Below are 27,998 nucleotides of genomic sequence, written 5' to 3' on the forward strand. Positions count from 1 at the left end.
AAGGAGGATGACTTGCCATAATTAAGGTTATTCAAAAGAATCTGCTGTACACCCAGAGGGCAATTCTGAAAGAAGAGGTGGAAAAAAAATTCATACCATATAGTTAGATGATAATAATGGGAAATTGTCTTCTTTACATAAAACAGATGCCATCCTAGGGCTTCCCTGGTGGCGCAGTGGTTGAGAGTCCGCCTGCCGATGCAGGGGACACGGGTTCGTGCCCCAGTCCGGGAAGATCCCACATGCCGCGGAGCGGCTGGGCCCGTGAGCCGTGGCCGCTGAGCCTGCACGTCCGGAGCCTGTGCTCCGCAACGGGAGAGGCCACAACAGTGAGAGGCATGCGTAACGCCAAAAAAAAAAAAAAACAGATGCCATCCTTTATGCCTGTCACAACATTATTATTTATTACATAAATGTGAAGGTCTGCTTCTTTTGTTCCCTAAGTATTCTTTATTGCCCCTACCGTGTGCTGATGACTTCTTTTCCCACACTTTCTAAAGGCTGGGGTGAGCCCTGGGGTGAGACTTCTACTCCAGCCACAACTGTGGATAATGGTACTTCAGCATGGGGTAAACCCATAGACAGTGGTCCCAGCTGGGGCGAACCCATTGCTGCGGCATCCAGCACGTCCACGTGGGGCGCCAGCTCTGTCGGTCCACAAGCATTAAGCAAATCTGGTAAGTTATGGATAATTCCTAGTTTACGTTTTGTAGCAGTGGTGATCTCGTTGACTATAATTAAGTAATTGGATAATGCTTATGTCATTGATAATGTATCCATGTATTATCATACTAGATGATTTCACTATTTGTTTGGCTCTTTGAACTTGTTAATGTGTGCTTTTTTACCTTTCTGAATTTTCCTATCTTTTCTTTTTCTTAGAAGTGTATAACTATTAATGATTTGCATGTACTTCACCAAATCTGAATTGTATTTGACCAAATTGGATTATTTAGAAATAGTCAAGCAACTTTCATGCTATCCGGCACGAGAGACTGAGTATAATAGTCATGGGGACACATGTCCAAACTGTCAGGCTCAGGTTCCAGATAATTCCCTGAATATTACACAGAAAGTGAACAGAGTTCAGGAAGGACCCTCAATATTCAGATGAACATTGTCACTATTCCCATAGGAATTCCAAAGGTCGAGTATAGAGATGAAATACTTTCTGCTTTCGACTTGCTATACTTTTGGGCCATTCTCCTTAAGAATATGTATTAAAATTAATTTAAAAAAATTCTGTTCATCCTCTTGGCCCTGTGCGTCACCGTGCATCTTGCTAAGCAAGTATGAACAGGAATGCCACCGATGTCCCATGTTTAGGAACCCTCTGATTTGTAAAAGCGTGGCAGGTGTTTTATTGAAAATTTTAATAAAAATAAATTCTTGTTTAATGTAGCTTTTAGCTCAGCGTATAACATACGTCTTTGCCATGCAGATCTGGTAAGGGAGATAAAAGAGGGTTTTTTAGGTTCTCCCCCTGCTCTGCCTGCTTAATGAATGCTCAGCCTCCAGAAAGAATTGTTTGATTAAAGCATGTTTCTCTTTATCACAAATCCACAATCAGGGCCAAAATCTATGCAAGATGGCTGGTGTGGTGATGATATGCCATTGCCTGGAAATCGCCCCACTGGCTGGGAAGAGGAAGAGGATGTAGAGATTGGAATGTGGAATAGTAATTCATCTCAAGAGCTTAATTCATCTTTAAATTGGCCACCATATACAAAGAAAATGTCATCGAAGGTAAACATTTCAAGGGCAAAGCCCTTGAAACTTTAAATTCCAAAGGTAGTTCACCCACAGAAAATTAATGTTCTGCCCACCCATTTATGGCGATCAGTATAGTCCGTGCAGTCCCCAACTTAGGTAGAACCCCTTGTATGGGCAGCCACCTAGAAAAACATAAGACTACAGGAACTTCCTTTCTCCCCACTGCTACAGCTGGGGATTTCTCTCCTCCTGCCCCTCCACCAGTGCCGCCTGGGACAGGCCCTCGCCCCAGGGGGTGCCTGCAGTGCTGAGGATGAAGAGAGGGGCAGGTCTCCATCCCACTGCCAGTTCGTCTCCCATTCCACCTCCCCGCCTGGAGTCCCCGACCTCCCCATTACCCAGAGTTGCCGTCCCCCTTACTCATCCCGCATCTTTGTCCCTTCTCCACCCTGAAAGGTCCTGTGACAAAAATCCCTAGGAATGAGTAGAGTTTTGTTTTGCTTTTAGATGTGGACAAATCTTATCCCAAACCTGGCTGTTCATCAGAATTGTATGGCATTTGTTTAAAAAGTATAATTTCCTATACCCTGGGCTACTGTTGTTTTGGAAATTGGACCAAGTGTCTTGTCCTAAACAAGCCCTCTGAATGTTTCTGATGCGGAGCCAGGTTTGAGAACACTGGTGTCAGATTTTCTTGGGGACCATTTTGAAAATATGTGCCTAGTCCCCCAGGGGATTCTAATATATCCTCTCGACCCTATTTGAGAACGATTTCTTTTTGAAGGACCTTAGAAGTCAAATACCCAGTAGCTCACTGCCAGGGTCCCTCCCTTTTGATCCTGGGATTCTAAGTCTAGGACCTGCCATTTTCATTTAAAAATTTTTTCATTTGGCTGAATTTGCCTATTGCCTCACCATACAGCTTATGAAGTGCTTCCCCATATTTTACACAAATCATTTGATCCTCGTAACCTTCTGAGATAGAATTCTAATGAGGAATTTGAGACTGGAAAAAGTGGTGACTTGCCCAGAGTTGCATGACTAGTAAGTGAAAGAGCAGGGCCTGAAGTTCAGGTCTTCCAGCTCCAAACCCCGTGTTCTTCCCACTGGACCATGCTGTTTTGTGACTTTGTCTTTCCTTACAGGGTCTGAGTGGCAAAAAAAGGAGAAGGGAAAGGGTGTGTAGCCTTTTTACTCTTTCTCCTTTGTTTCTACTAGTAAAAATCTTTTAGAAAGCAACTGCAAATATTTATTTAGCCTCTGCTGTGTGCCAGGTACTGTGCTTGGTGCTGGGGGTTCAGAAACACTAGGATAAGAGCGTACCTTCAAGGAGCTCAGGGTCTAGTATGGGGCATTAAGAGTTGCTCTAAGGAGTGTTAGGTTGAATTTGGAAGATGCCTGGGGGTGGTGGGGTGTGTTAGGGAACATGTTAGCCTGATGTTACTAAAATACAGAATTTTAGGGAAGAGGTGACAATCTAATCTGTAGTTAGATTAGGGGCAGATACCACAGTGTTTTCAGTAACATGCCAGAGAATTTGAGCTTTATTTTGTATAAAATATGGAGCCAATCAAACTGAATAGAAGGCAACATCAGTTTGGTTTTTAAAATTAATTTCTTTAAAGAAAGCTAACCAGTGATAGTGTGAAAGATAAATCGGAACAGAGGAGAGACCAGAGTTAGTGATCTTAGTAAGGAAGCTTCTGCATTCATTCTGGTTAGAAAGGACAGCATGAATTGGGAAGGAAGAATAAATGTTCAGTCGAAGGGATTGTTGTGAGAGACATCTGGAATAAAAAGAGACACGTCTTGGCAACCAGTTAGGCATGGGGTGGGGGTGAAAAAGGAAAAGGAATCAAAGCCCACTTCAGAAACCTTGGAAAGGGTTAGATGCTTGCTTCAGAGACCTGCAGTTAGGGGGAAATTACGCAGCTGTGTTCTGTTCCACAGTCAGAAGGAATAGGCAGTAGCAATGGGAAAGGGAAGTGAAGGCAACAAACTGAGAATGGTTCTGTGATCCTCACGTTAATGGGAGGCCTTGGTCTCTATGGCTTCCAGCCTCCCTATCTACCAGACTGTTAATCATGGACCATTTATTCTCTCAAGTCATGTCTCCAAGTAGTTTCTGTACCTCCCATACCCTAAGCAGCCCCAGAAAGCCAACACCAAGTAGGAGGAATCCCAGCTTTAGTTGCTGCTGGGGATATTGTGTTCTTGGCAGCATAAATTGGAATTTTTAAAATACTCTTTCATATGGAAGCATATGGTGTTTTTTCAGTACAGTGCACATAGCATAATTAAATTATGGGTTTAATTGGTTTCTTTGGACTAACCTGAAACCTGGTGACTCTTCTTGCTTTGGTTTTGTGTGAGAATTCTACAAATCCAAATTATAATTAATCTTTTAGGACACAGTTCATTTATAAATTGGAAACTGTCTGATGAACAGTTCTCCGTTATCCAGAGGACCTTTTTACTTTTTGTGGGTCATCAAGGCCCTTTGCTTCTGTCTTTTCCTTCTGACTGCTTGCCTTTAGAGATTTCTCTGTGCATTACAGCTATACCAGAGGACTGGAGCAAAGGAAGTTGAAAATCAAATAAGTTGATTTTTAATTATGAACAACTCTGTGAGAAGAGTTGGTTGGAGGAGAAATTTATTGGCTAAAAATGAGAGTTGGGAATTGTCTTGAAGTTTTATTAATCCATCACTATACCCAGATAAATAGAGATGGCCATGGCATCTTTCTACTCTTTTATTTTACAAAGGGAATGATGAAAGGTGGAAACAAACAAGAAGAAGCATGGATAAATCCATTTGTTAAACAGTTTTCAAATATCAGTTTTTCGGTAAGTATGTTTTTTTGCCAACCTCCTCCCCTTTTAATGGTGATCCGTAAACTTACCCTAATTTCATTTTTTTGTTTTCTTAAATAATTCTTTTGAGTCCTTATGAATATGCTGAGGTTAGAACAAAATTTTCCATGAGGTCTTCTTTATTTTTACAGTTTTAGCTAAAACCATTTGATCATGTATCTTTTTTTTTTCACATGTCTTATTTTTTTAAATATTTTTTTAATCATATTAGGCAGTGAAAAATGAAGTTTTAAGATCCACTTAAATTTCACAAATAAGGAAATAAAGTAAAATTCTTCACTTTTAATTTATTTTCATTGGTAAGTTAAGGTCTACTAACATGCTACTTTTTCCTTCTTCAGAGAGACTCACCAGAAGAAAATGTACAGAGCAATAAGATGGACCTTTCTGGAGGTAAGAAAAAATTAAATCAGTTTGAGTTTTATATTCATCATTGATGGAGAAACTTATCTGACAATGATGCTACTAAAAGAGCACTGACCTTGACCAGGAGAGGGAGACCTGGGTTTCTGTTTCAGTGTTCCTATTCTCTCTAGCATACATTAGAATGTGGGGATTTTATGAGTTAGTGTGCCTTTTAAAGTGTAAATCACTGTGCAGATCTAAGGTAGTGGTACGGTTAGTCTTTGGTTACCTCAAATTTAGTCCTGTCAAGAATAAGTTATCCAGGGCTTCCCTGGTGGCGCAGTGGTTGAGAGTCCGCCTGCCGATGCAGGGGATACGGGTTCGTGCCCCGGTCCGGGAGTATCCCACATGCCGCGGAGCGTCTGGGCCCGTGAGCCGTGGCTGCTGAGCCTGCGCGTCCGGAGCCTGTGCTGTGCAATGGGAGAGGCCACAACAGTGAGAGGCCCGCATACCGCCCCCCCCCCCAAAAAAAAAAGAAAGAAAAAAAAGAATAAGTTATCCAGGTTGAGTGATATAGTCTTAATTTAGAGAACAGTGTGTACAGAGACCCAGGTATATGATAGAGATATCTTAAACCATACTGGAGAAATGGCAAGTAGTTCCACATAATGGAAGAAGAAATATAAATTGGTTGTGGTGGTGGGAAAGTGGTGATGGTAAAAGCTTTACCTAGGTGAGGTTGCTAGAAAACTAGGTAGGTGCTAAATCATGAGGAGCTTGGGTGTCTGAGCTTTATTCTGAAAGTATGGGATTAAAGAATTTTAAGCCAGGAGAATGAAATGATTTGATTTTATGTTTTACAAAAATAATCATGGCTGTAGATTGAAAATATCTTGGGACAGAAAACATTGGCAGCAGAGGAAGACTAAAAGATACTAAACATAGCAAAAACCAGTTAGAGATTTATTGCTGTAGCCAGTGAGAATTTTCAAAGCTCTAAACTAAGACAGTTGGTGGGAAGAATCTTAATTCAGTAGAGATATAGGAATTAGAATCAATAAAAGTTGACAACTGGCTTGAATCGATTTGCTGTGGAGGATGAGGGTGAGGGTGTGGTAAGAGATAATTCCCAGCTTTCTTGCCTGGACAGTTTAGTATGTGGTACTGTTGTTCTTGTATTAGTCTGAGTCCAGGCAGAAGAGAGAAACTACATAGTAGTTTGAACAGGGAAAGTGTAATACAAATGTAAAGAATCACCATTAGACTAATGAGGGATTGGCTAGGAAGAGGAAATAACGAGACTCCTCAAGAATATATGAATATATGAATAGCAGGTATAAGAAGTAACCTAACGACTAAATTGTAAAGTCAACAGCTTAAACAACTGTTCAACAGCTTAAAAAGTGAGAAGAGGGAAGAGAAAAGAAAATGGCCTATACGGATAAGCAATGGATGACATGCAAAACTACTGCCATCCTTATTTCTGTAATTGGTCACAAGCTCTCGTTGGTATCTTTGGCTTCCTTCTTTTACTCTCCGTTCCATACTTCCCCACTGTCAGCCAGCACCTCAGCTGCTCTGGGTTCTATTGCTGCTGGAGTGACCCAAACCTTCATTCCTGCAGGGTCTGAGCCCTCTGTCATCTTGCCTTTTTTGGTTGTTATACTTTTTTCATTAACCTTTACTACTGGGCATGGAGTTACTAAGAAGCACCCCCAGACGCACACACCCACCCCCTGCCCACCTGCCCAGATTCCAGTGTCTTCGCTGCCTTCATTTTGTAGCAGGAAACCAGGTCCCCCTTGGTAATCAGAGTCAGTCACTCCAGCCAGCAGGTGAGGCCCCCGCCCCCTTGCCAGCTGGTTCAGTGACATCGGTTCTTAACTGAATCATCATCAACATCCTTTTAGGATGTTGTCTTTCGGCTTGCTTTGTAACTGGGTCTTCAGGAACCACTTGTACCTATCAGTTTGGCTAGCTACTTTTGGGTGATGATATATGTGGTAAGACCAGTTAGTTAAGCCCATTACTCTACTTCCTTTACCATGAAATGAGTTCCTTGATCAGACACAGTGCTGTGAGGAGTGATGGATAAGGCCTTTTGTGAGACCATGGATGGCAGGGGGGAAAAGTCCGTATCCAGAATATGCATCTATTCCTGTGATGACAAGGCTCTGCCTCCTCCATGGCTCACTGAATGGCAGAGAAGTTGCTGTGCTGCTGTGCTGTTGGAACTTGCTGGAAATCTACCCTTCTAGGGTGCTGGGAAAAGCTGTTCATGGAGAGATGTCTCACCTTAGACACTCTGCTACAAAGCTGCTTGGAGGTATGTGGGAATGCTGGGAGAAGCTGGCCTCCGAGTGAGGCCGACCACCCTGTACTGCAAGCGTAGGGCACAGGAGAAGCTGGAAGCACTGCCACAGCCGCCAAGGGCACGTAGGCAGAACTTCCGCCTGCAGTGTGTCTCTCCAGCACCCTCTGTTGACAAAGCCTCAGTGCCAGCTGGCGAAGGAAAAAAATTTAGAGCCCAGATATTTTCACAGAGCAGTCAAGAAGTGTGAATTTGGAGCTGAGAGACAATTAATCAATAACTGGCTATTATTTGAGATACGAAATATAGTAGGAGAAACAGGTTTGATAGACAAGGTTACCGAGTTTAAAGTTGCTATGAAAACCATGTGGTGATGTCCAGTAAGCAGTAGAAAATCTGGATGTGGAGCTTAGAAGAGAGGGCAGGAGATAGTAAGTGTAACTAGACACTGATGGTAGTACAGCCTCAAAAATAGGTTGACTAGGGAATTCCCTGGTTGTCCAGTGGTTAGGACTCCACGCTTTCACGGCCAAGGGCCTGGGTTTGATCGCTGGTCAGGGAACTAAGATCCTACAAGCTGCACCAGCACAGCGAGGAAAAAAAAAGGTTAAAAAGTTTAACAAAAAAAGGTTGGCTAGAGGCTTATAGAGTAATGGACCAAAGTCAAACTCCAGGGGGAATAATGACATTTAAGGAATGATAATGAGGAGAAATGGAACAAGTTAGAGTAGAATAGAGTAATTTTTCAGTAGTCAGATGAGAATAGAGATTTGAGAAGAGGAGAGTGATTGTCATGGAGTGGATTTGATCCTGGGGGTTAGGACGAGTCATTGGTAGCTTTAGCCAAGGGCCTTCTTAAAGGATTGGTCAACGGTCAGCTGCCACATTTGGTACTCAGATGGTTTTTAAAGTGATGCAGTTGACTTCCCTGGTGGCCCAGTGGTTAAGAATGTGCCTGCCAGTTCAGGGGACACAAGTTCAAGCCCTGGTCCGGGAAGATCCCACATGCCGCGGAGCGGCTAAGCTTGCACGCCACAACTACTGAGCCTGTGCTCTAGAGCCCACGAGCCACAGCTTCTGAGCCTGTGTGCCTAGAGCCCGTGCTCCGCAACAAGAGAAGCCACCGCAATGAGAAGCCCACGCGCTGCAACTAAGAGTAGCCCCCGCTCGCCGCAACCAGAGAGAAGCCTGCGCGCAGCAACAAAGACCCAACGCAGCCAAAAATGAATGGATGAATGAATGTATAAAGTGACATGGAATGGTTGGAGGAATGGTGTGGAGAGAGAATGTATCGTGCCACTTTTTGAGAAGGTTTTGTTTAGGCAGGCAAAAATAATGTGGATTGTTAGGAGAGAACAGCTTGGAGAGAGGCTTGGAAGAAGAGTTGGTTGGGTTTGGTTACAAGATGAGATGTGGAGAGTGAGGAAGAGTTCAAGACGGCTAGCTTGGGTGTGTCAGTGAATGGTGACACCATTAACGGGGGAAGGAAAACAGAGGAGAGGTTGTTGCAAAAGTTCGTTGCCATTTAAGGGAGAGCTCTTAATTACAAGTACTGAAAGGTGGGTTATTCACATATCTGGACCAGTACTTCTGGAAAGCAGCATTTGAAAATTGTACCTATTTTAAGAATACTTTCCTTTTGTTAAAATTTTTCTTTTCCACTTGCCTAGGCTGAGGGTAGTAGGTTGAGTGTTGTGGTGGCTGCAGCAGCAGGCATCTCAGAGAAGGACAGCAGTTGCAGAGAAATTATGGGTGAGATCTGAGGACTGAGAAAATGTGGAGCCTGAGGAACAGGGAAGTGGGAGGAAAAGGTATTTTTGCAAGATAAAAACCAAGGTTTCAAGGCTGTGTGACTAGGAGAATGAAGATGCCACTTTTGAGTCCCGTGAAGATCTAGGGGCGATATCATGTGCTTGGTTTCACCTGTTAAAAGGGACAAAGGGGCATTCAAGTGGCTGTGCCTAGCAGGCAGTTAAAGATGTGCGACTGAGCACAGGAGTGAATTCAGGGTCACCTTGGTAGTGTCCCTGGTCCAACCTCCCAGCCCCCAGAGTCCCCCACAATCCTTTCCCTGCTGCCGGCTCCCAAGCCCTTGGGACACCCTCTCACCTGCGTGGAGTCTTCCCTGTGTCCCTCATTCCTTGTTTACTCCTCACAGTGAAGACTCAGCTCTTCTCTCCAAATACATGTGGAGCCACCAGGGATAAAACTGCATACTCTGTTCTTGAGGGTCCAGTGAATAAGCCTGAGGGAGGCCAGTTTGAGAGAGAGAGTTGAAAGAGTGAGACTCAAAACATACTGAGTACATCCCAGCATTGAAGAAACACAAAGAAGTGGGCTCAGCTATGGAAAGAGGAGGAGAAAGAGAAACCCAGAACCGGTATAATACGATAAGGATGTGAAGTTAGAGATTTGTTTAAGTAGGATTGTAGCCTGGGAGCTGGCTGTTTTGAGTGAAGATTTTTTGCCAGACAGGGGCTTTCCATGAGAGGAGGTCATATTTATTGCAGCTTAGTCAGAATGAGGAGAGCAGAGCAAGCCCTGAGAAAAGAGGAAGACCTTTCCATGTCTGCTAAATGGGGGTGATGATAGTAGAGTTCTTAGCATTAAATGAGAATGCATGTTCAGAACGGTGCCTGGCATTTTGTAAGCATCTGCTAGATGATGGTTTGTCTTGGTGCTATTTCTGTTGTTTGTTATTGGAAACTACGTTGTTATTTTAAAATTAAGCAGATTATAGATGACCAAAGATGTCTTAACCGTCTATTTCCTCGTCTATTTTCAAGTTAATTTGGTTCAATAAAATAACAGTATTTGCTAAACCCAACTTGTGAGGAATGCAAGATTTATTAAATGCTACTGCATTCTTCACATGTCCTGGTCAAGGCAGAAGTCATTTTGGTTTGGAAGTGAGTATTTTTCTTTCTACTGTACATTTATCTGAAACCGTCTAGGTTAATTTATCTTCCTACGTGATAACGTAGTCTCCTGCATTTATTAGGAATGTTACAAGACAAACGAATGGAGATAGATAAACATAGCCTAAATATTGGTGATTACAATCGAACGGTCGGGAAAGGCCCTGGTTCTCGGCCTCAGATTTCCAAAGAGTCTTCCATGGAGCGCAGTCCTTATTTTGATAAGGTAAGTTGTTCGTTTGTTTTCCCCTGTGGCTAAGAAAGCAATACACTTAATAGCATAGTTTTCTCATTAACAGTTTAGAACATTTAATATAATATAAAGTGTTATTACCCAGTGCCAAATATTACTGGACTTGTAGTTCATTGTCCTTTTATGTCTTGATTTATCATAGGGGTTGCATTTATATTTTCTTCTTAATCCCATAAAGTATGTTTGGTTCTTTTTATGTACTCTAGAATTAACACTAATCTGATCTCTTCTGTTTTCTACCTGTTTCCTGTTGATGCTGGAATGTCATATGACTTCTCTTCTGTTCCTGCAATGATTTCTCCCTTCCACTTGTTTGCTTGGCTGGTGTTGCACATCTTTCTGTCTGTCCAATCAGGATGGCATTGTAGCAGATGAATCCCAAAACATGCAGTTTATGTCCAGTCAAAGCATGAAGCTTCCCCCTTCAAATAGTGCACTACCTAACCAGGCCCTTGGCTCCATAGCAGGGCTGGGTATGCAAAACTTGAATTCTGTTAGACAGGTAAGTCCACATGTGTATTTTAGGCTCTCTGTTGATTTGTATAAGTAATAAGATCTCTCTTACATGTAGTTGCTGTGTTTAAGTCAATATTTCAGTGTGGTAATGAGGTGTTTGTCCCTAAAGAATCCCAGTGTTATTTGGTGGTGGTTGTTTGTTTTTGTAGAATGGCAATCCCAGTATGTTTGGTGTTGGAAACACAGCAGCACAACCCCGGGGCATGCAGCAGCCTCCAGCACAACCTCTCAGTTCATCTCAGCCTAATCTCCGTGCTCAAGTGCCTCCTCCATTACTCTCCCCTCAGGTGAATAAATTTCCACTATATTCCCTACTCTTTACCTGGAAAAGAACCTCGAATAAATTTATAATTTATATTTGAATGAGATGACTAGTTGATCATCATAGTATTTATTGGCAACTTTGAGATGAAACTAATTCTGAATTAGTTATTATTACAGAGGGATGTGGGTAGGGTGAAGAAAATGAGTCAAAGATAGTTTAAATCTAAAATTTGTCATTCTCTTTCATAAAATACCTTGAGGGGAGGAAGACAGTAGCAAAGTAAATTGACTGGCTTAAGATTCATCTCTGTCACTTTATACTTAACACATGAAAATATATGTGAACAATAAATTAGTGAAGTCAAGAAAGACAGAACACAATCCCCCCCCCCCGAGTAATAGACCACAAATTTTAATTGCTCTACTGATCATTTAAAATACACAGTACGTTTTGTTAGCTTGAGTTACTTTTATTTACTTTTATTATTGACCTACCATTGTGATCCTAAGGTTCCAGTTTCATTGCTGAAGTATGCACCAAACAACGGTGGCCTGAATCCGCTCTTTGGCCCTCAGCAGGTAGCCATGCTGAACCAGCTATCCCAACTAAACCAGCTTTCTCAGATCTCCCAGTTACAGGTAAGTAGAATTATAGCCTTATTCAGTATACATTTATTGAGTGTCTGCTGTGTGCTAAACACTAGAATGTGCACAGGAAGTGTTGCAGTAAACAAAACGGGCGTAGTCATGGCCTTCAGCTTACAGTCCATGTGTGAAGACAGATGGTGGACTCGAAGGGCAGGGTGCTCTGTGAGCAAGGCCAGCCAAGTCTGGGCTGGTGGTCATGATATGATGATCAGGAAAAATTTCCCTGATGAAGTTGGAAAATCTAGATTGAGCAAAAGACTGAATTCAGTAGAATGGCTGGAGGCCAGAGAGGCCAAACAAGAGATGTTAGATGAGGCAGGGCATGTGGGCATTGACTACATGAAACCATGCCTTTGTAGGTCCCTCTGCCACCGTCACTGTAGGGCACGCTAGTCTGTGATGACGTGATGCTGATGACCTTTTTGCAATCTCCCCTCCAGCGATTGTTAGCGCAGCAGCAAAGGGCGCAGAGTCAGAGAAGCGTGCCTTCTGGGAACCGGCAGCAGCAAGACCAGCAGGTAGATCTGATCCTTCCCCTTGCTTTGCTTGTACTCAGCTTATATCAACTCCATTGTAAGAAGACACTCGAAATGCCTTTATTAAACTATAATGGAAAAGGTTGTTCGTTAAGTCTTCTGTCTGCCCAGAAGTCTTATTAACTGGTATATAGTGATTCTTCACCTTCCTGCTGAGAAGGAAGTGAATTCAAAAATGAAGGGGCATGAAGGTGTCTGTAAAGACTTTTCTCCACAGTTTTTCACAGTCATCTTGTCGTTTTAAGGGTCGACCTCTTAGTGTGCAGCAGCAGATGATGCAGCCGTCTCGTCAACTTGATCCAAACCTGCTGGTGAAGCAACAGACTCCGCCATCTCAGCAGCAGTCACTCCATCAGCCAGCCATGAAATCTTTCCTTGAAAATGTCATGCCCCACACTACACCTGAGCTGCAAAAAGGGCCATCACCAATAAATGCTTTCAGCAACTTCCCCATAGGTGGGTTTCTCCTTGGCCAAAGCATTCGGCTGGTGCTTCACGATCACAAGTTCACATCCTGCTCTCTTACCTGTCCAGATGTTCTCTTGTGAGTGCCACGCTGATCTTTAGCTGTTCCCTCTCAGAGAGTGGCCACGCCTCTTCTAGCGCTAACCTCTTCATGCTTCAGGAAGGCCTCCGTTCAAGAAAATCACACTATTTAAAAAATCCCATGCTCTTTTGAAATGACTTAGTGTAAAGATATTATTCCTTTTTAACACTCAGATATCTTAATTGTAGGATATGAATTGGAGGGGAGGACTGAAATTATTAGAGCACGCCAGAGACATTCTGAGCAGTGCTGCTTTCAGGAAACAACTGGGAAGGGTCACATCTGAAATTTTAATTACTGTTTAAATATTTATACATGATTACTGGCATAAATATAGAAAATAGGGGTGAGAGAAGGGATTGTCTTTATTCCTTTTGCCGTAGCTCCCCCCCTCCCTCTCTTTTTTTATGTTGTCTCCAGGCTTTTTATTCCCTCTGGAAATTTCAGGCTTATATGTCTTCTCCTTCCTTAGGTCCCTTTTCTTCTTGTGCCTTTTTTTTTTTTTTTCCTTTAACCTCTTTATTGGAGTATAATTCCTTTACAGTGGTGTGTTAGTTTCTGCTTTATAACAAAGTGAATCCGTTATACATACACATATGTTCCCATATCTCTCCCCTCTTGCGTCTCCCTCCCTCCCACCCTTCCTATCCCACCCCTCTAGGTGGTCACAGAGCACCGAGCTGATCTCCCTATGCTATGCGGCTGCTTCCCACTGGCTATCTGTTTTACCTTTGGTAGTGTGTATATGTCCATGTCACTCTCTCACTTTGTCACAGCTTACCCTTCCCCCTCCCCATATCCTCAAGTCCATTCTCTAGTAGGTCTGTGTCTTTATTCCCGGCTTACCCCTAGGTTCTTCATGACATGTTTTTTTCCTTGGATTACATATATATGTGTTAGCATACAGTATTTGTCTTTCTCATTCTGACTTACTTCACTCTGTATGACAGACTCTACCATCCACATCACTACAAATAACTCAATTTCATTTCTTTTTATGGCTGAGTAATACTCCATTGTATATATGTGCCACATCTTTAGCCGATGATGGACACTTAGGTTGCTTCCATGTCCTGGCAATTGTAAATAGAGCTGCAGTGAACATTTTGGTACATGACTCCTTTTGAATTATGGTTTTCTCAGGGTATATGCCCAGTAGTGGGATTGCTGGGTCATATGGTAGTTCTATTTTTAGTTTTTTAAGGAACCTCTATACTGTTCTCCATAGTGGCTGGATCAATTTACATTCCCATCAACAGTGCAAAAGTGTTCCCTTTTCTCCATACCCTCTGCAGCATTTATTGTTTCTAGATTTTTTGATGATGGCCATTTTGACCGGTGTGAGGGCGTACCTCATTGTAGTTTTGATTTGCATTTCTCTAATGATTAATGATGTTGAGCATTCTTTCATGTGTTTCTTGGCCATCTGTATATCTTCTTTGGAGAAATGTCTGTTTAGGTCTTCTGCCCATTTTTGGATTGGGTTGTTTGTTTTTTTCTTATTGAGCTGCATGAGCTGCTTGTAAATTTTGGAGATTGATCCTTTGTCAGTTGCTTCATTTGCAACTGTTTTCTCCCATTCTGAGGGCTGTCTTTTCATCTTGTTTATGGTTTCCTTTGCAGTGCAAAAGCTTTTAAGTTTCATTAGGTCCCAATTGCTTATTTTTGTTTTTATTTCCATTTCTCTGGGAGGTGGGTCAAAAAGGATGTGGCTGTGATTTATGTCATAGAGTGTTCTGCCTATGTTTTCCTCTAAGAGTTTGATACTATCTGGCCTTACATTTAGGTCTTTAATCCATTTTGAGTTTATTTTTATGTATGGTGTTAGAGAGTGTTCTAATCTCATACTTTTACATATACCTGCCCAGTTTTCCCAACACCACTTACTGAAGAGGCTGTCCTTTCTGCACTGTACATTCCTGCCTCCATTATCGAAGATAAGGTGACCATACGTGTGTGAGTTTATCTCTGGACTTTCTATCCTGTTCCATTGATCTATATTTCTGGTTTTGTCCCAGTACCATACTGTCTTGATGACTGTAGTTTTGTAGTATAGTCTGAAGTCAGGGACTCTGATTCCTCCAGCTCCGTTTTTCGTTCTCAGGATTGCTTTGGCTATTTGGGATCTTTTGTGTTTCCATACAAATTGTGAAATTTTTTGTTCTAGTTCTGTGAAAAATGCCAGTGGTAGTTTGATAGGGATTGCATTGAATCTGTAGATTGCTTTGGGTAGTAGAGTCATTTTCACAATGTTGATTCTTCCAATCCAAGGATATGGTGTATATCTCTATCTATTTGTATCATCTTTAATTTCTTTCATCACTATCTTATAATTTTTTGCATACAGGTCTTTTGTCTCCTTCGGTAGGTTTATTCCTAGGTATTTTATTCTGTTGCAATGGTAAATGGAAATGTTTTCTTAATTTCACTTTCAGATTTTTCATCATTAGTGTATAGGAATGCCAGAGATTTCTGTGCATTAATTTTGTATCCTGCTACTTTACCAAATTCATTGATTAGCTCTAGTAGTTGTCTGGTAGTGTCTTTAGGATTCTCTATGTATACTATCATGTCATCTGCAAACAGTGACAGCTTTACTTCTTCTTTTCTGATTTGGATTCCTTTTATTTCCTTTTCTTCTTTGAGTGCTGTGGCTAAAACTTCCAAAACTATGTTGAATAAGAGTGGTGAGAGTGGGCAGCCTTGTCTGGTTCCTGATCTTAGTGGAAATGCTTTCAGTTTTTCACCATTGAGGACAATGTTGGCTGTGGGTTTCTTGTATATGGCCTTTATTATGTTGAGGAAAGTTCCCTCTATGCCTACTTTCTGCAGGGTTTTTATCATAAATGGGTGTTGAATTTTGTCAAAAGCTTTCTCTGCATCTATTGAGATGATCATATGGTTTTTCTCCTTCAATTTGTTAATATGGTGTATCACATTGATTGATTTGCTTATATTGAAGAATCCTTGCTTTCCTGGAATAAACCCCATGTGATCATGGTGTGTGATTCTGTTAATGTGCTGTTGGATTCTGTTTGCTAGTATTTTGTTGAGGATTTTTGTATCTATGTTCATCAGTGATATTGGTCTGTAGTTTTCTTTTTTTGTGACATCTTTGGTTTTGGTATCAGAGTGAGGATGGCCTTGTAGAATGAGTTTGGGAGTGTTCCTCCCTCTGCTATATTTTGGAAGAGTTTGAGAAGGGTAGGTGTTAGCTCTTCCCTAATAGAATTCACCTGTGAAGCCATCTGATTCTGGACTTTTGTTTGTTGGAAGATTTTTAATCACAGTTTCAATTTCAGTGCTTGTAATTGGTCTGTTTATGTTTTCTATTTCTTCCTGGTTCAGTCTTGGAAGGTTGTGCTCTTCTAAGAATTTGCCCATTTCTTCCAGGTTGTCTATTTTATTGTCATGGAGTTGCTTGCAGTAATCTCTCATGATCCTTGGTATTTCTGCAGTGTCAGTTGTTACTTCTCCTTTTTCATTTCTAGTTCTGTTGATTTGAGTTTTCTCCCTTTTTTCTTGATGAGTCTGGCTAATGGTTTATCAATTTTGTTTATCTTCAGAAGTAAACAGCTTTTAGTTTTATTGATCTTTGCTGTTGTTTCCTTCATTTCTCTTTCATTTATTTCTTATCTGATCTTTATGATTTCTTTCCTTGTGCTAACTTTGGGGGTTTTTTGTTCTTCTTTCTCTAATTGCTTTAGGTGCAAGGTTAGGTTGTTTATTCGAGGTGTTTCCTGTTTCTTAAGGTAGGATTGTATTGCTATAAACTTCCCTCTTAGAACTGCTTTTGCTGCATCCCATAGGTTTTGGGTCTTCGTGTCTCCGTCGTCATTTGTTTCTAGGTATTTTTTTATTTCCTCTTTGATTTCTTCAGTGATCACTCGTTATTAAGTAGTGTATTGTTTAGCCTCCATGTGTTTGTATTTTTTTACAGATATTTTCCTGTAATTGATATCTAGTCTCATAGCGTTGTGGTCGGAAAAGATACTTGATACAATTTCAATTTTCTTAAATTTACCAGGGCTTGATTTGTGACCCAAGATATGATCTATCCTGGAGAATGTTCCATGAGCACGTGAGAAAAATGTGTATTCTGTTGTTTTTGGATGGAATGTCCTATAAATATCAATGAAGTCCATCTTGTGTAATGTATCATTTAAAGCTTGTGTTTCCTTATTTATTTTCATTTTGGATGATCTGTCCATTGGTGAAAGTGGGGTGTTAAAAGTCCCCTACTATGATTGTGTCACTGTCAATTTCCCCTCTTATGGCTGTTAGCGTTTGACTTATGTATTGAGGTGCTCCTATGTTGGGTGCATAAATATTTACAATTGTCATATCTTCTTCTTGGATCGATCCCTTGATCATTATGTAGTGTCCTTCTTTGTCTCTTGTAATAGTCTTTATTTTAAAGTCTATTTTGTCTGATATGAGAATTGCTACTCCAGCTTTCTATTGATTTCTATTTGCATGGAATATCTTTTTCCATCCCCTCACTTACAGTCTATATGTGTCCCTAGGTCTGAAGTGTGTCTCTCGTAGACAGCATGTATACGGGTCTTCTTTTGGTATCCATTCAGCCAGTCTGTGTCTTTTGGTGGGATCATTTAATCCATTTATATTTAAGGTAATTATCGATATGTATGTTTCTATTACCATTTTCTTAATTGTTTTGGGTTTGTTATTGTAGGTCTTTTCCTTCTCTTGTGTTTCTTGCCTAGAGAAGTTCCTTGAGCATTTGTTGTAAAGCTGGTTTGGTGGTGCTGAACTCACTCAGCTTTTGCTTGTCTGTAAAGGTTTTAATTTCTCCATCAAATCTGAATGAGATCCTTGCTGGGTAGAGTAATCTTGGTTGTAGGTTTTTCTCCTTCATCACTTTAAATATGTCCTGCCACTCCCTTCTGGTTTGCAGAGTTTCTGCTGAAAGATCAGCTGTTAACCTTATGGGGATTCCCTTGTGTGTTGTGTTATTTGTTGTTTTTCCCTTGCTGCTTTTAATATGTTTTCTTTGTATTTAATTTTTGATAGTTTGATTAATACATGTCTTGGCATGTTTCTCCTTGGATTTATGCTGTATGGAACTCTCTGTGCTTCCTGGAGTTGATTAACTATTTCCTTTCCCATATTAGGGAAGTTTCCAACTATAATCTCTTCAAATATTTTCTCAGTCCCTTTCTTTTTCTCTTCTTCTTCTGAGACCCGTATAATTCGGATGTTGGTGCATTTAATGTTGTCCCAGAGGTCTCTGAGACTGTCCTCAATTCTCTTCATTCTTTTTTCTTTATTCTGCTCTGCAGTAGCTATTTCCACTATTTTATCTTCCAGGTCACTTACCTGTTCTTCTGCCTCAGTTATTCTGCTGTTGATCCCTTATAGAGTATTTTTAATTTCATTTATCGTGTTGTTCATCGTTGCTTGTTTCCTGTTTAGTTCTTCTAGGTCCTTGTTAAATGTTTCTTGCATTTTCTCTATTCTATTTCCAAGATTTTGGATCATCTTTACTATCATTATTCTGAATTCTTTTTCAGGTAGACTGCCTATTTCTTCTTCATTTGTTAGGTCTGGTGGGTTTTTATCTTGTTCCTTCATCTGCTGTGTGTTTCTCTGTCTTCTCATTTTGCTTAACTTACTGTGTTTGGGGTCTCCTTTTCACAGGCTGCTGGTTTTGTAGTTCCCGTTGTTTTTGGTGTCTGTCCCCAGTGGCTAAACTTGGTTCAGTGGGCTGTATAGGCTTCCTGGTGGAGGGGACTAGTGCCTGTGTTCTGGTGGATGAGGCTGGATCTTGTCTTTCTGGTGGGCAGGTCCACGTCTGGTGGTGTGTTTTGGGGTGTCTGTGGCCTTATTATGATTTTAGGCAGCCTCTCTGCTAATGGGTGGGATTGTGTTCCTGTCTTGCTAGTTGTTTGCCATAGGGTGTCCAGCACTGTAGCTTGCTGGTCGTTGAGTGAAGCTGGGTGTTGGTGTTGAGATGGAGATCTCTGGGAGATTTTTGCCGTTTGATATTACGTGGAGCTGGGAGGTCTCTTGTGGACCAGTGTCCTGAAGTTGGCTCTCCCGCCTCAGAGACAACAGCACTGACTCCTGGTTGCAGCACCAAGAGCCTTTCATCCACACGGCTCAGAATAAAAGGGAGAAAAGGTGGAAAGAAAGAAGGAGAGAAAGAGGATAAAATAAAGTAAGATAAAATAAAGTTATTAAAATAAAATATAATTATTAAGAAAAAAAATTTTTTAAGTAAAAAACACAATAAAAAGCGGATGGACAGAACCCTAGGACAAATGGTGAAAGCAAAGCTATACAGACAAAATCTCACACAGAAGCACATACATACACACTCACAAAAAGAGGAAAAGGAGAAAAAATAATACATCTTGCTCTCAAAGTCCACCTCCTCAATTTGGGATGATTCGTTGTCTAGTCAGGTATTCCACAGACGCAGGTTACATCAAGTTGACTGTGGAGATTTAATCCACTGCTCCTGAGGCTGCTGGGAGAGATTTCCCTTTCTCTTCTTTATTCGCACAGCTCCCGGGGTTCAGCTTTGGATTTGGCCCCACCTCTGCGTGCAGGTCGCCAGAGGGCATCTGTTCTTCGCTCAGACAGGATTTGGTTTAAAGGAGCAGCTGATTCAGGGCCTCTGGCCCATTCAGGCTGGGGGCAGGGAGGGGAATGGGCGCAGGGCGAGCCTGCGGCGGCAGAGGCCAATGTGACGTTGCAGCAGCCTGAGGTGCGCCATGTGTTCTCCCGGGGAAGTTGTCCCTGGATCACGGGACCCTGGCAGTGGCGGGCTGCACAGGCTGTCGGGAGGGGAGGTGTGGAGAGTGACCTGTGCTCGCACACAGGCTTTTTGGTGGCAGCGGCGGCAGCCTTAGCATCTCTTGCCCGTCTCTGGGGTCCACGCTGATAGCCGTGGCTCGTGCCCGTCTATGGAGCTCCTTTAAGCAGCACTTTTAATCCCTTCTCCTCGCGCACCAGGAAACAAAGAGGGAAGAAAATGTCTCTTGCCTCTTCGGCAGGTCCAGACTTTTTCCCGGACTCCTTCCCAGCTAGCTGTGGCACACCAGCCCCCTTCAGGCTGTGTTCACGCCTCCAGTCCTCTCCCTGCAATCCGACCGAAGCCTGAGCCTCAGCTCCTGGCCCCCGCCCGCCCCAGCGGGTGAGCAGACAAGCCTCTCGGGCTGGTGAGTGCCGGTCGGCACCGATCCTCTGTGCGGGAATCTCTCCGCTTTTCCCTCCGCACCACTGTTGCTGTGCTCTCCTCCACGGCTCCAAAGCTTCCCCCCGTCCGCCACCCGCAGTCTCCGCCCGCGAAGGGGCTTCCTAGCGTGTGTAAACCTTTCCTCCTTCACAGCTCCCTCCCACTGGTGCAGGTCCCGTCTCTAGTCTTTTGTCTCTGTTTATTCTTTTTTCTTTTGCCCTACCCAGCTACATGGGCAGTTTCTTGTCTTTTGGGAGGTCTGAGGTCTTCTGCCAGCGTTCAGTGGGTGTTCTGTAGGAGTTGTTCCACGTGTAGATGTATTTCTGATGTATCTGTGGGGAGGAAGGTGATCTCCGTGTCTTACTCTTCTGCCATTTTCCCCCTCCGAGTGTGACTCTTCTTGTGCCTTTGAATATATTTTGACCTTTGATTGTTCACACCCTATTTTACTTTTTCTTTCTCTCTTGTAAACGAGCTTTGTTGGTTAACAGGCCCACTTTTGTTGAAGACAGTCAGTTAAGTAGCATGTTCTGGGGCTGTGGGCAGGAGTTGGGCCTGCTGTTGCCCCTGGTGCTGTTTCACTTTGACTGAACCTGATACATGATTTGACTCTCCCTGGTATTGACATGGACTCTCAGCTAGGACATAGGTGGAACTTTGAGTTTTAGGGGTTGTTAGCAATCTCTTTACATTCCCTTGTCAGTTACCACTGCAGGTGAACACCAGAGAAGCCAGGTTATCCCAGAGACAACAGTATAGTGGGAAAAGAATACCCAAGTGTACATTGAGAGGTTTTGGTCTCACTAGTGAAAGGAAGTGACTCTCACTGATTACATACTGGACATATAAATTGGTCCAATGAGGAGATAAGTTTCTAAGTAAGGGATTTCCTAGCCTCGCTACCCTTACAGCAATAGACTTCTTCTTGATTAAGAAAGTCTGCTTAGCGGCGTCCCTGGTGGTGCAGTGGTTAAGAATCCACCTGCCAATACAGGGGAATGGGTTCGAGCCCTGGTCTGGGAAGATCCCACATGCCACAGAGCAACTAAGCCCCTGCGCCACAACTACAGAGCCCATGTGCCACAACTGCTGAAGCGTGCGTGCCTAGAGCCCATGCTCCACAAGAGAAGCCACTGCAATGAGAAGCCTGCGCACCACAACGAAGAGTAGCCCTTGCTTGCTGCAACTAGAGAAAGCCCATGCATAGCAACAAAGACCCAACACAGCCATAAATAAATAAATAAATAAATAAATAAATAAATAAAGTAAGTAAGTACATTTATTTAAAAAGAAAAAAGTAAGTCTGCTTAACCCAGGCAAGCACCAGTATGGTTGTCTGAATCAGGCATTGGCAAACTACAGCCCATTGGTCAAATTTGACCAGCTGCCTGATTTTATAAATAAAATTTTATTGGAACACAGCTATGTTCTTTTGTTAATGCATTTCCTATGGCTGCTTTTGTGCTGTAACAACAGAGTTGCATAGAGACACTGAGACCATGTGACCCATAGGCCCTAAGATATTTACTATCTAAACCTTTACAGAAAAAAACTTGCCAAGTATTGGCTCTAATTAATGAGTCCAGAGAGCAGCAAATTTAATTACTCTCTCCAGATAGGGGTGATATTAGAGAATTTATATTATTAAAGTTTTAAGCTTGACCTGGTATCACAGGGAGTCATCAGACCCAAGTATCTAAAAACCATTTGTTTTTATAACTTTAGTTTAAGAACCACCTAGATATGTGTTAAACAAAGATTCTGCCTCCCTCTGAAAAGTTTTCTTTTTTTCCTTTTTTTTTTTGGTCGTGCCACATGGCATGCAGGATCTTAGTGTGAGTTTCAGCACTGGGAAGATTGAAACAAGAAACTAATAGAACCTGACTGACTTTTTAAGAACTCATCCTGACTTGCTTTTCATTGTGTGCCCATGTGTATACTTTTATTTTTTTATTATTTTTTTAAACTGTATTTTTAAAATAAAATTTATTTATTTATTTATTTTTGGCTGCGTTGGGTCTTCATTGCTGCTCCCGGGCTCTCTCTAGTTGTGGTGCACAGGCTTCTCGTTGCGGTGGCTTCTCTTGTTATGGAGCACAGGCTCTAGGCGTGCATGCTTCAGTAGTTGTGGCACGAGGGCTCAGTAATTGTGGCTCGTGGGATCTAGAATGCAGGCTCAGTAGTTGTGGCATGTGGGATCTTCCTGGACCAGGGATCGAACCTGTGTCCCCTGCGTTGGCAGGTGGATTCTTAAACCATTGCACCACCGGGGAAATCCCTATACTTGTAATTTATTAGCCTGTGCATACTTTAGCTTAAGAAAACATCTATCATCAATTCTTTCTTTGGAGGGGGCGGGGGCAGGACATGCACGGCTTTGGGGATCTTAGTTCCCCAACCAGGGATCGAATCGGTGCTGCCCACAGTGGAAGCAGGGAATTCCAAAAAGTTTTCATTTTTAACAAGCATCTCAGATTGTTCTGTTGATGATGGTTCCCAAGATCACACTTTAAGAAACACTGGCTTAATGGTCAGTTTTCTGACTATAGTATCTAAGATAGAAGTTTCCATCTTTGTTCCAAGAGAATATATAAGTCTGGTGTGTGTCATCAGCAAAGTTCAAGTAAGTTGCACCTTGGGATGCGGGAGTCTTGCCCCAAGGTACAATTGTTAGAGCAGGACATTTTTACTTTTAAATGGTAATATCCTTTGGTGGGTCAGGCAGTTGAAACTTGTTTATAAGCAAAAGTTAGCAACTGAAAGTGATCATATGTAATTCTTCTCTTGGGAAGTACCTAGAGGTATATTTTAATAGAGAGATAAACTTTAATATTTGGCTGTCGTAGAATTTTTTGTTACTTTGCCAAGGAATTTAAAAATAATCAAAATTATATGGAGTAGTTTCCCACAGTTAATGCAATTAAAGTACTAACAGTTTTATGGTACTGTCTTGAACATGTTATATTAATGAGCGTTAGACAAGCTATTTAGGATTTCTGTGTGTTGCTTTCTTTGATACTAGCCATGGCTCTTTCTTCTGACGTTGTTTCTACATGACATCAGCCAGGAGTCCACAGAGTGTCTGTCCTGCCTGCCTTGCCTTTGTCTATAATCATTTGGCTGTGCCATATTTGCAGGATGATATTTATTAAGGAACATTAGGATTGAAAACATTAGATTAGCTACATATGTTTTTCTAGAAAATGAAAGTTGTGATACCAGAAGGAGAATATGCTATATTTTATAAAGTGGTTTTTAAAAATTATTATCTTATTTTTAGGCTTGAACTCAAACTTGAATGTAAATATGGATATGAACAGTATTAAAGAGCCACAGTCAAGACTAAGGAAGTGGACTACAGTGGACAGCATTTCTGTGAACACATCTTTGGATCAAAACTCCAGCAAACATGGTATAAAATACATTCTTATATTTTGACTTCAAGAAAATAACTGTAGAATACTAAATTTAGGCTTTATTTTATTTTAAATATGTATTTTCATAGGTAAATTCTCTTAAGAACCTTTTCTCATTATTAAAAAGTGCTTTATTAGTTATTAAATCTTAGTTAAAACCAAAAAAAAATGACCTTTATTGTGCTATTGTGAAGAACAGATCAGATTACACATTTACTTTTTAATTATTCCCTCTTTAGATGGTCATTTAGTATTTTGCTATTATTTTATTGTCTTAGTGTTCTACTTAACATTTACTCAATTTAATCTGATACGAGGGATTAAAAACTTCCACCATAATTTTATTTCTAACAGTTTCTTTCCATTCATCTAGTAATTGTTAATGGAGTATTTTCTGCTTTCCAAGAACTGTGCTTGGCCACCTGGAATACATAGATACATATGTACATACATGCGCACAATTGACTGTATGTAAACAAGTAAAAATACTTGCCTTGAAGAAGCTCATTGTTTGGTAGCAAAAATAAACATGTAAACAGCTTTACTACACTGTGATAGGTGCTATAAAAGTTAATACATACAATAGGATAAATAGTATAAGAATGTGAATAACAAACCATGGGTCTGAGCTGAGTCTTCAAGTTTACCGAGGAGTGGAAAAAGAACACCATGGAGAGGATAGCATGTGAAAGGTTCAAAGACAGGACCTCCTGGTGAGTTCTGCTAGGTGGGCATGTCTGGGGGTGAAGGTACAAGTGAGAGAAAGGAGGAAGATGTAGCTACAATAGTAGGTATTGAGCAATCATGGAAAACTTTTGTGCCAAAAAAGTCACTTTATACATGAAAATGGTGGATATCTAAAGGCAGGCACCTAAGGCTTAAAGGAGTCTAAGTGAGAAAGAGGGCAACGGACATGAGAAGACGGAGTGCATTGGAGAGAGTGTTAGAATTAAGGACAGAAGGGCTTGGTAACTAACTTAATTCATTCTGCAAATACATGATTGTCTGTGATGTGACTCCTGTGCTTCTTGCCTTCCTCAGTCCAACCCTATACCTTACCCTGGGCTCAAGAGTCATTTCCCAGAAGCCTCCTCCAGGCTTTGTGTTCAGGTAGCACCTCTTATGTGTATCTGTCTTGTGTAAGTATCCATTTAGGCCTGTTTCCGTCACAGGACATAAATTCCTGGAGGAGAGAGTCCATGCTTTGCTTACCTGTAGCCCCACTGAGCACATTGCAACACTTGAGGGACATTTGCTAGATGAAAGGATGAGTGGACGGTAATGCAGTTAATGGTAAAATAAATGTAGGAATTGAAGCAGGCCTGCTGGGACAGATAATGGATGGATTTTAGACTTGTTGAGTGTAGTATTTTAGGGATAGCTCAACGTGGAGAAAAGCCCAGTAAGAAATTAGAATTAGAGGCCTGGTTCTCAGAAGAAAAATCTGGGCGAGAGGAAGATTTTGTGTTCATCAGAATGTTGATGTCATCGACGTGGACGAGGTTGCCCAGAGAGACGGCGCATAGAAGGGAATAAGGACACACAATCCTAGAGCCAGTAGTAGTAAAGAAACTTGGAGAAGAATGGGTGGAGAGATAGGACGTGGAGACCCAGCAAAATGTTTCTGCCATATGGTTTTCTGTCTACTCTGATTAAAATGAATTTTCCCATGTCTGTTTTGCATGTCTGACCCTCAGTTTCTTTGTAAAAATGTTTCCTTCCTCTCACTGCTGTTTCAGGTGTAATGTATATCATATATTCTCAAGTGCTCGGCATACTTACCTAGGGCATACTGGTATGTGTATAGTATGCGTTGTGTACATGGCGTGTCATCATGCAGCATAGGTTTTGAAGGCAGATAGACTTGGGATTTGATCCCAGTTCTTAACCTCTTTAAGCCACAGTGTTTGCATCTGTAAAGTGGAAACAATACATCATAGAACTGTTGAGGATTGAATGAGATAATAACTACTAAGCTCCTATCTCATTGCCTGGCATGTGACATGCAGGTAGTGGGTGTCTAAGTTTGTTGTCATTCAATTCAATTAGTAATTTTATATTTTAATTTTTAATTTGTATTTATCTTCTCTCCTTTTTTACTTAGTATCTGTTTTTTATCATTTTTTTCATCATGCATTTTATTGTTTGATTTTGCATAAACCTGGAATGTGAGCAGTGAGTTTTTGTTTTTTAGTAATTAGTTTAAACAATAAATAGCTTTATTCCTGTATACATAGCAATCTAATGAACATATTCTAGTAACGTTCTCTTCTTCAGAATAAGGAGGTTGATTCTCTTCCTCCTTTACTTTAGTGTAGGTTCCTGTTTTTTTTTTTTATTAAAATATAGTTGGTATTCAATATTATATAAGTTACAGGTGTACAATGCAGTGATTCACAATTTTTAAAGGTTTTACTCCATTTGCAGTTATTGCAAAATATTGGCTAAATTTCTTGTGTTGTACAGTATATCCTTGTAGCTTATTTTATACCTAATAGTTTGTGGCTCTTAATCCCCTATCCTTATCTTGCCCCTCTCCCCACTGGTAACTACTAGTTCTCTATATCTGAATCTGTTTCTTTTTTGTTATATTCACTAGTTTGTTGTATTTTTTTAGATTCCACATATAGGTGATATACAGTATCCTTCTCTGTCTGACATATTTTACTCAGCGTAATGCCCTTAAGATTTGTCCGTGTTGTTGTAAATGGCAGAATTTTCTTCTTTCTCCAGGCTGAATGTTATTCCTTTGTATATGTATACAACACCTTCTTCATTCATTGATGGACACTCAGGTTGTTTCCATATCTTGGTTATTGTGAATAATGATGCAATAAACGTGCAGATATCTTTTTGATATCCTGTTTTCATCTCTCTTGGATATATACCCAGAAGTGGGATTGCTGGGTCATTAGTAGTTGTATTTTTAATTTTTTGAGAAACCTCCATACTGTTTTCCACAGTGGCTGCGCCAATTTACATTCCCACCAACAGTGCACAATGTTCCCTTTTCTCCACATCCTCATCAATATTTGTTGTTTGTGGTCTTTTTGATGATAGCCATTCTGACAGTGAGAGCTGATATCTTGTCGTGGTTTTGACTTGCATTTCCCTGATGATTAGCAATGTTGAGCATCTTTTCATGTGCCTGTTGGCCATCTGCATGTCCTCTCTGCAAAACTGTTCAGGTCTTCTGCTCATTTTTAAATTGGGTGTTGTTTTTTTTAATATATGTTGAGTTGTATGAGCTGTTATATATTCTGGATATTAACGCCTTATCAGTCATATCATTTGCAAGTATTTTTTCCCATTCATTAGGTTGTCTTTTCATTGTCAATGGTTTCCTTTGCTGTGCAAAAGCTTTTAAGTTTAATTCGGTCCCATTTGTTTATTTTTGGTTTTGTTTTTGTTTTTTGTTTTTTTAATTATTTATTTATTTTTGGCTGCGTCCAGCCTTTGTTGCTGCGCGTAGGCTTTTCTCTAGTTGCGTCAAGCAGGGTTTACTCTTCGTTGCGGTGCGCGGGCTTCTCATTGCAGTGGCTTCTCTTGTTGCGGAGCACAGGCTCTAGGTGCGTGGGCTTCCGTAGTTGTGGTACACGGGCTCAGTAGTTGTGGCGCGCAGGCTCAGTAGTTGTGGCGCACAGGCTTAGTTGCTCTGTGGCATGTGGGATCTTCCTGGTCCAGGGCTCGAACCCATCTCCCCTGCATTGGCAGGTGGATTCTTAGCCACTGCACCACCAGGAAAGCCCCATTTTTAAATTTTTGCTTTTATTTCCTTTGCTTTAGGAGACGGATCCAAAAAAATACTGCTACGATTTATCTCAAAGAGTGTTTTGCCTATGTTTTCCTCTAGGAGTTTTATGGTTTCTGGTCTTACATTTAGGTCTTCAGTCAATTTTTAATTTATTTTTGTATATGGTGTTAGAGAATGTTCTAGTTTCTTTTTTTTTACATTCAGCTGTCCAGTCTTCCCAGCACCACTTATTGAATAGACTGTCTTTTTTCTCCATTGTATGTTCTTGTCTCCTTTGTCCTAGATTAATTGACCATAAGTGCGTGAGTTTATTCTGCTATTCTTTAGTTACTTAACTTGACATCTTGAGACTGTCATTTTTTCTTTTTTAAAATTATTTTTGTATTGTTAATACAAATTACTAAATTTTTATATGCTTCCCCACCCCCAAAATGTTCTCATTTTCTTTCCTTCAGCAGGCCCTGTAACTAATCTGAACCAGCCCAAGACTAGTAGTCTTCCCTTCATGGATATTATTTTGAGATCTCCAGGCTTTTACTTTATCCCCCTAAAAATCAAGAATGTTAGATAGAATTTCTTCTCTATGGTTGCTTTTATTCTTTCTTCATTGTTGTATTTTTTCCTTCCTTGTAAAAATGACTTCAGAAATATACCTTGACCTGGTGTGGTTTTGGTATTCATCTCTAGAAAGAAAGACCA

The 27,998-nt window shown here is 41.1% G+C and overlaps 1 protein-coding gene across 10 annotated transcripts in view; it reads left to right on the forward strand.

Moving 5' to 3' along the window:
- Positions 1 to 27,998, forward strand: part of TNRC6A (trinucleotide repeat containing adaptor 6A) — a 106,501-nt gene that overhangs the window by 61,455 nt on the left and 17,048 nt on the right. For 7 of the 10 annotated variants that reach the window (XR_010836586.1, XM_059036931.2, XM_059036924.2 and 4 more), the window contains 12 exons: positions 501 to 677; positions 1,571 to 1,746; positions 2,859 to 2,891; positions 4,480 to 4,560; positions 4,929 to 4,980; positions 10,245 to 10,387; positions 10,770 to 10,916; positions 11,080 to 11,217; positions 11,705 to 11,833; positions 12,283 to 12,360; positions 12,624 to 12,834; positions 23,410 to 23,541. Coding sequence is in view for 9 of the 10 variants with exons in the window: in XM_059036931.2 (XP_058892914.1) it covers positions 501 to 677; positions 1,571 to 1,746; positions 2,859 to 2,891; positions 4,480 to 4,560; positions 4,929 to 4,980; positions 10,245 to 10,387; positions 10,770 to 10,916; positions 11,080 to 11,217; positions 11,705 to 11,833; positions 12,283 to 12,360; positions 12,624 to 12,834; positions 23,410 to 23,541 (1,497 nt within the window). In the remaining variant the exon portion in view is untranslated. The remainder of the gene's footprint in view (positions 1 to 500; positions 678 to 1,570; positions 1,747 to 2,858; positions 2,892 to 4,479; positions 4,561 to 4,928; positions 4,981 to 10,244; positions 10,388 to 10,769; positions 10,917 to 11,079; positions 11,218 to 11,704; positions 11,834 to 12,282; positions 12,361 to 12,623; positions 12,835 to 23,409; positions 23,542 to 27,998) is intronic. The other 3 variants (XM_059036926.2, XM_067013560.1, XM_059036925.2) reach the window with 2 other exon arrangements.

Source organism: Kogia breviceps, chromosome 14 (genome assembly GCF_026419965.1).
Source record: "Kogia breviceps isolate mKogBre1 chromosome 14, mKogBre1 haplotype 1, whole genome shotgun sequence".
Lineage (NCBI taxonomy): Eukaryota > Metazoa > Chordata > Mammalia > Artiodactyla > Physeteridae > Kogia > Kogia breviceps.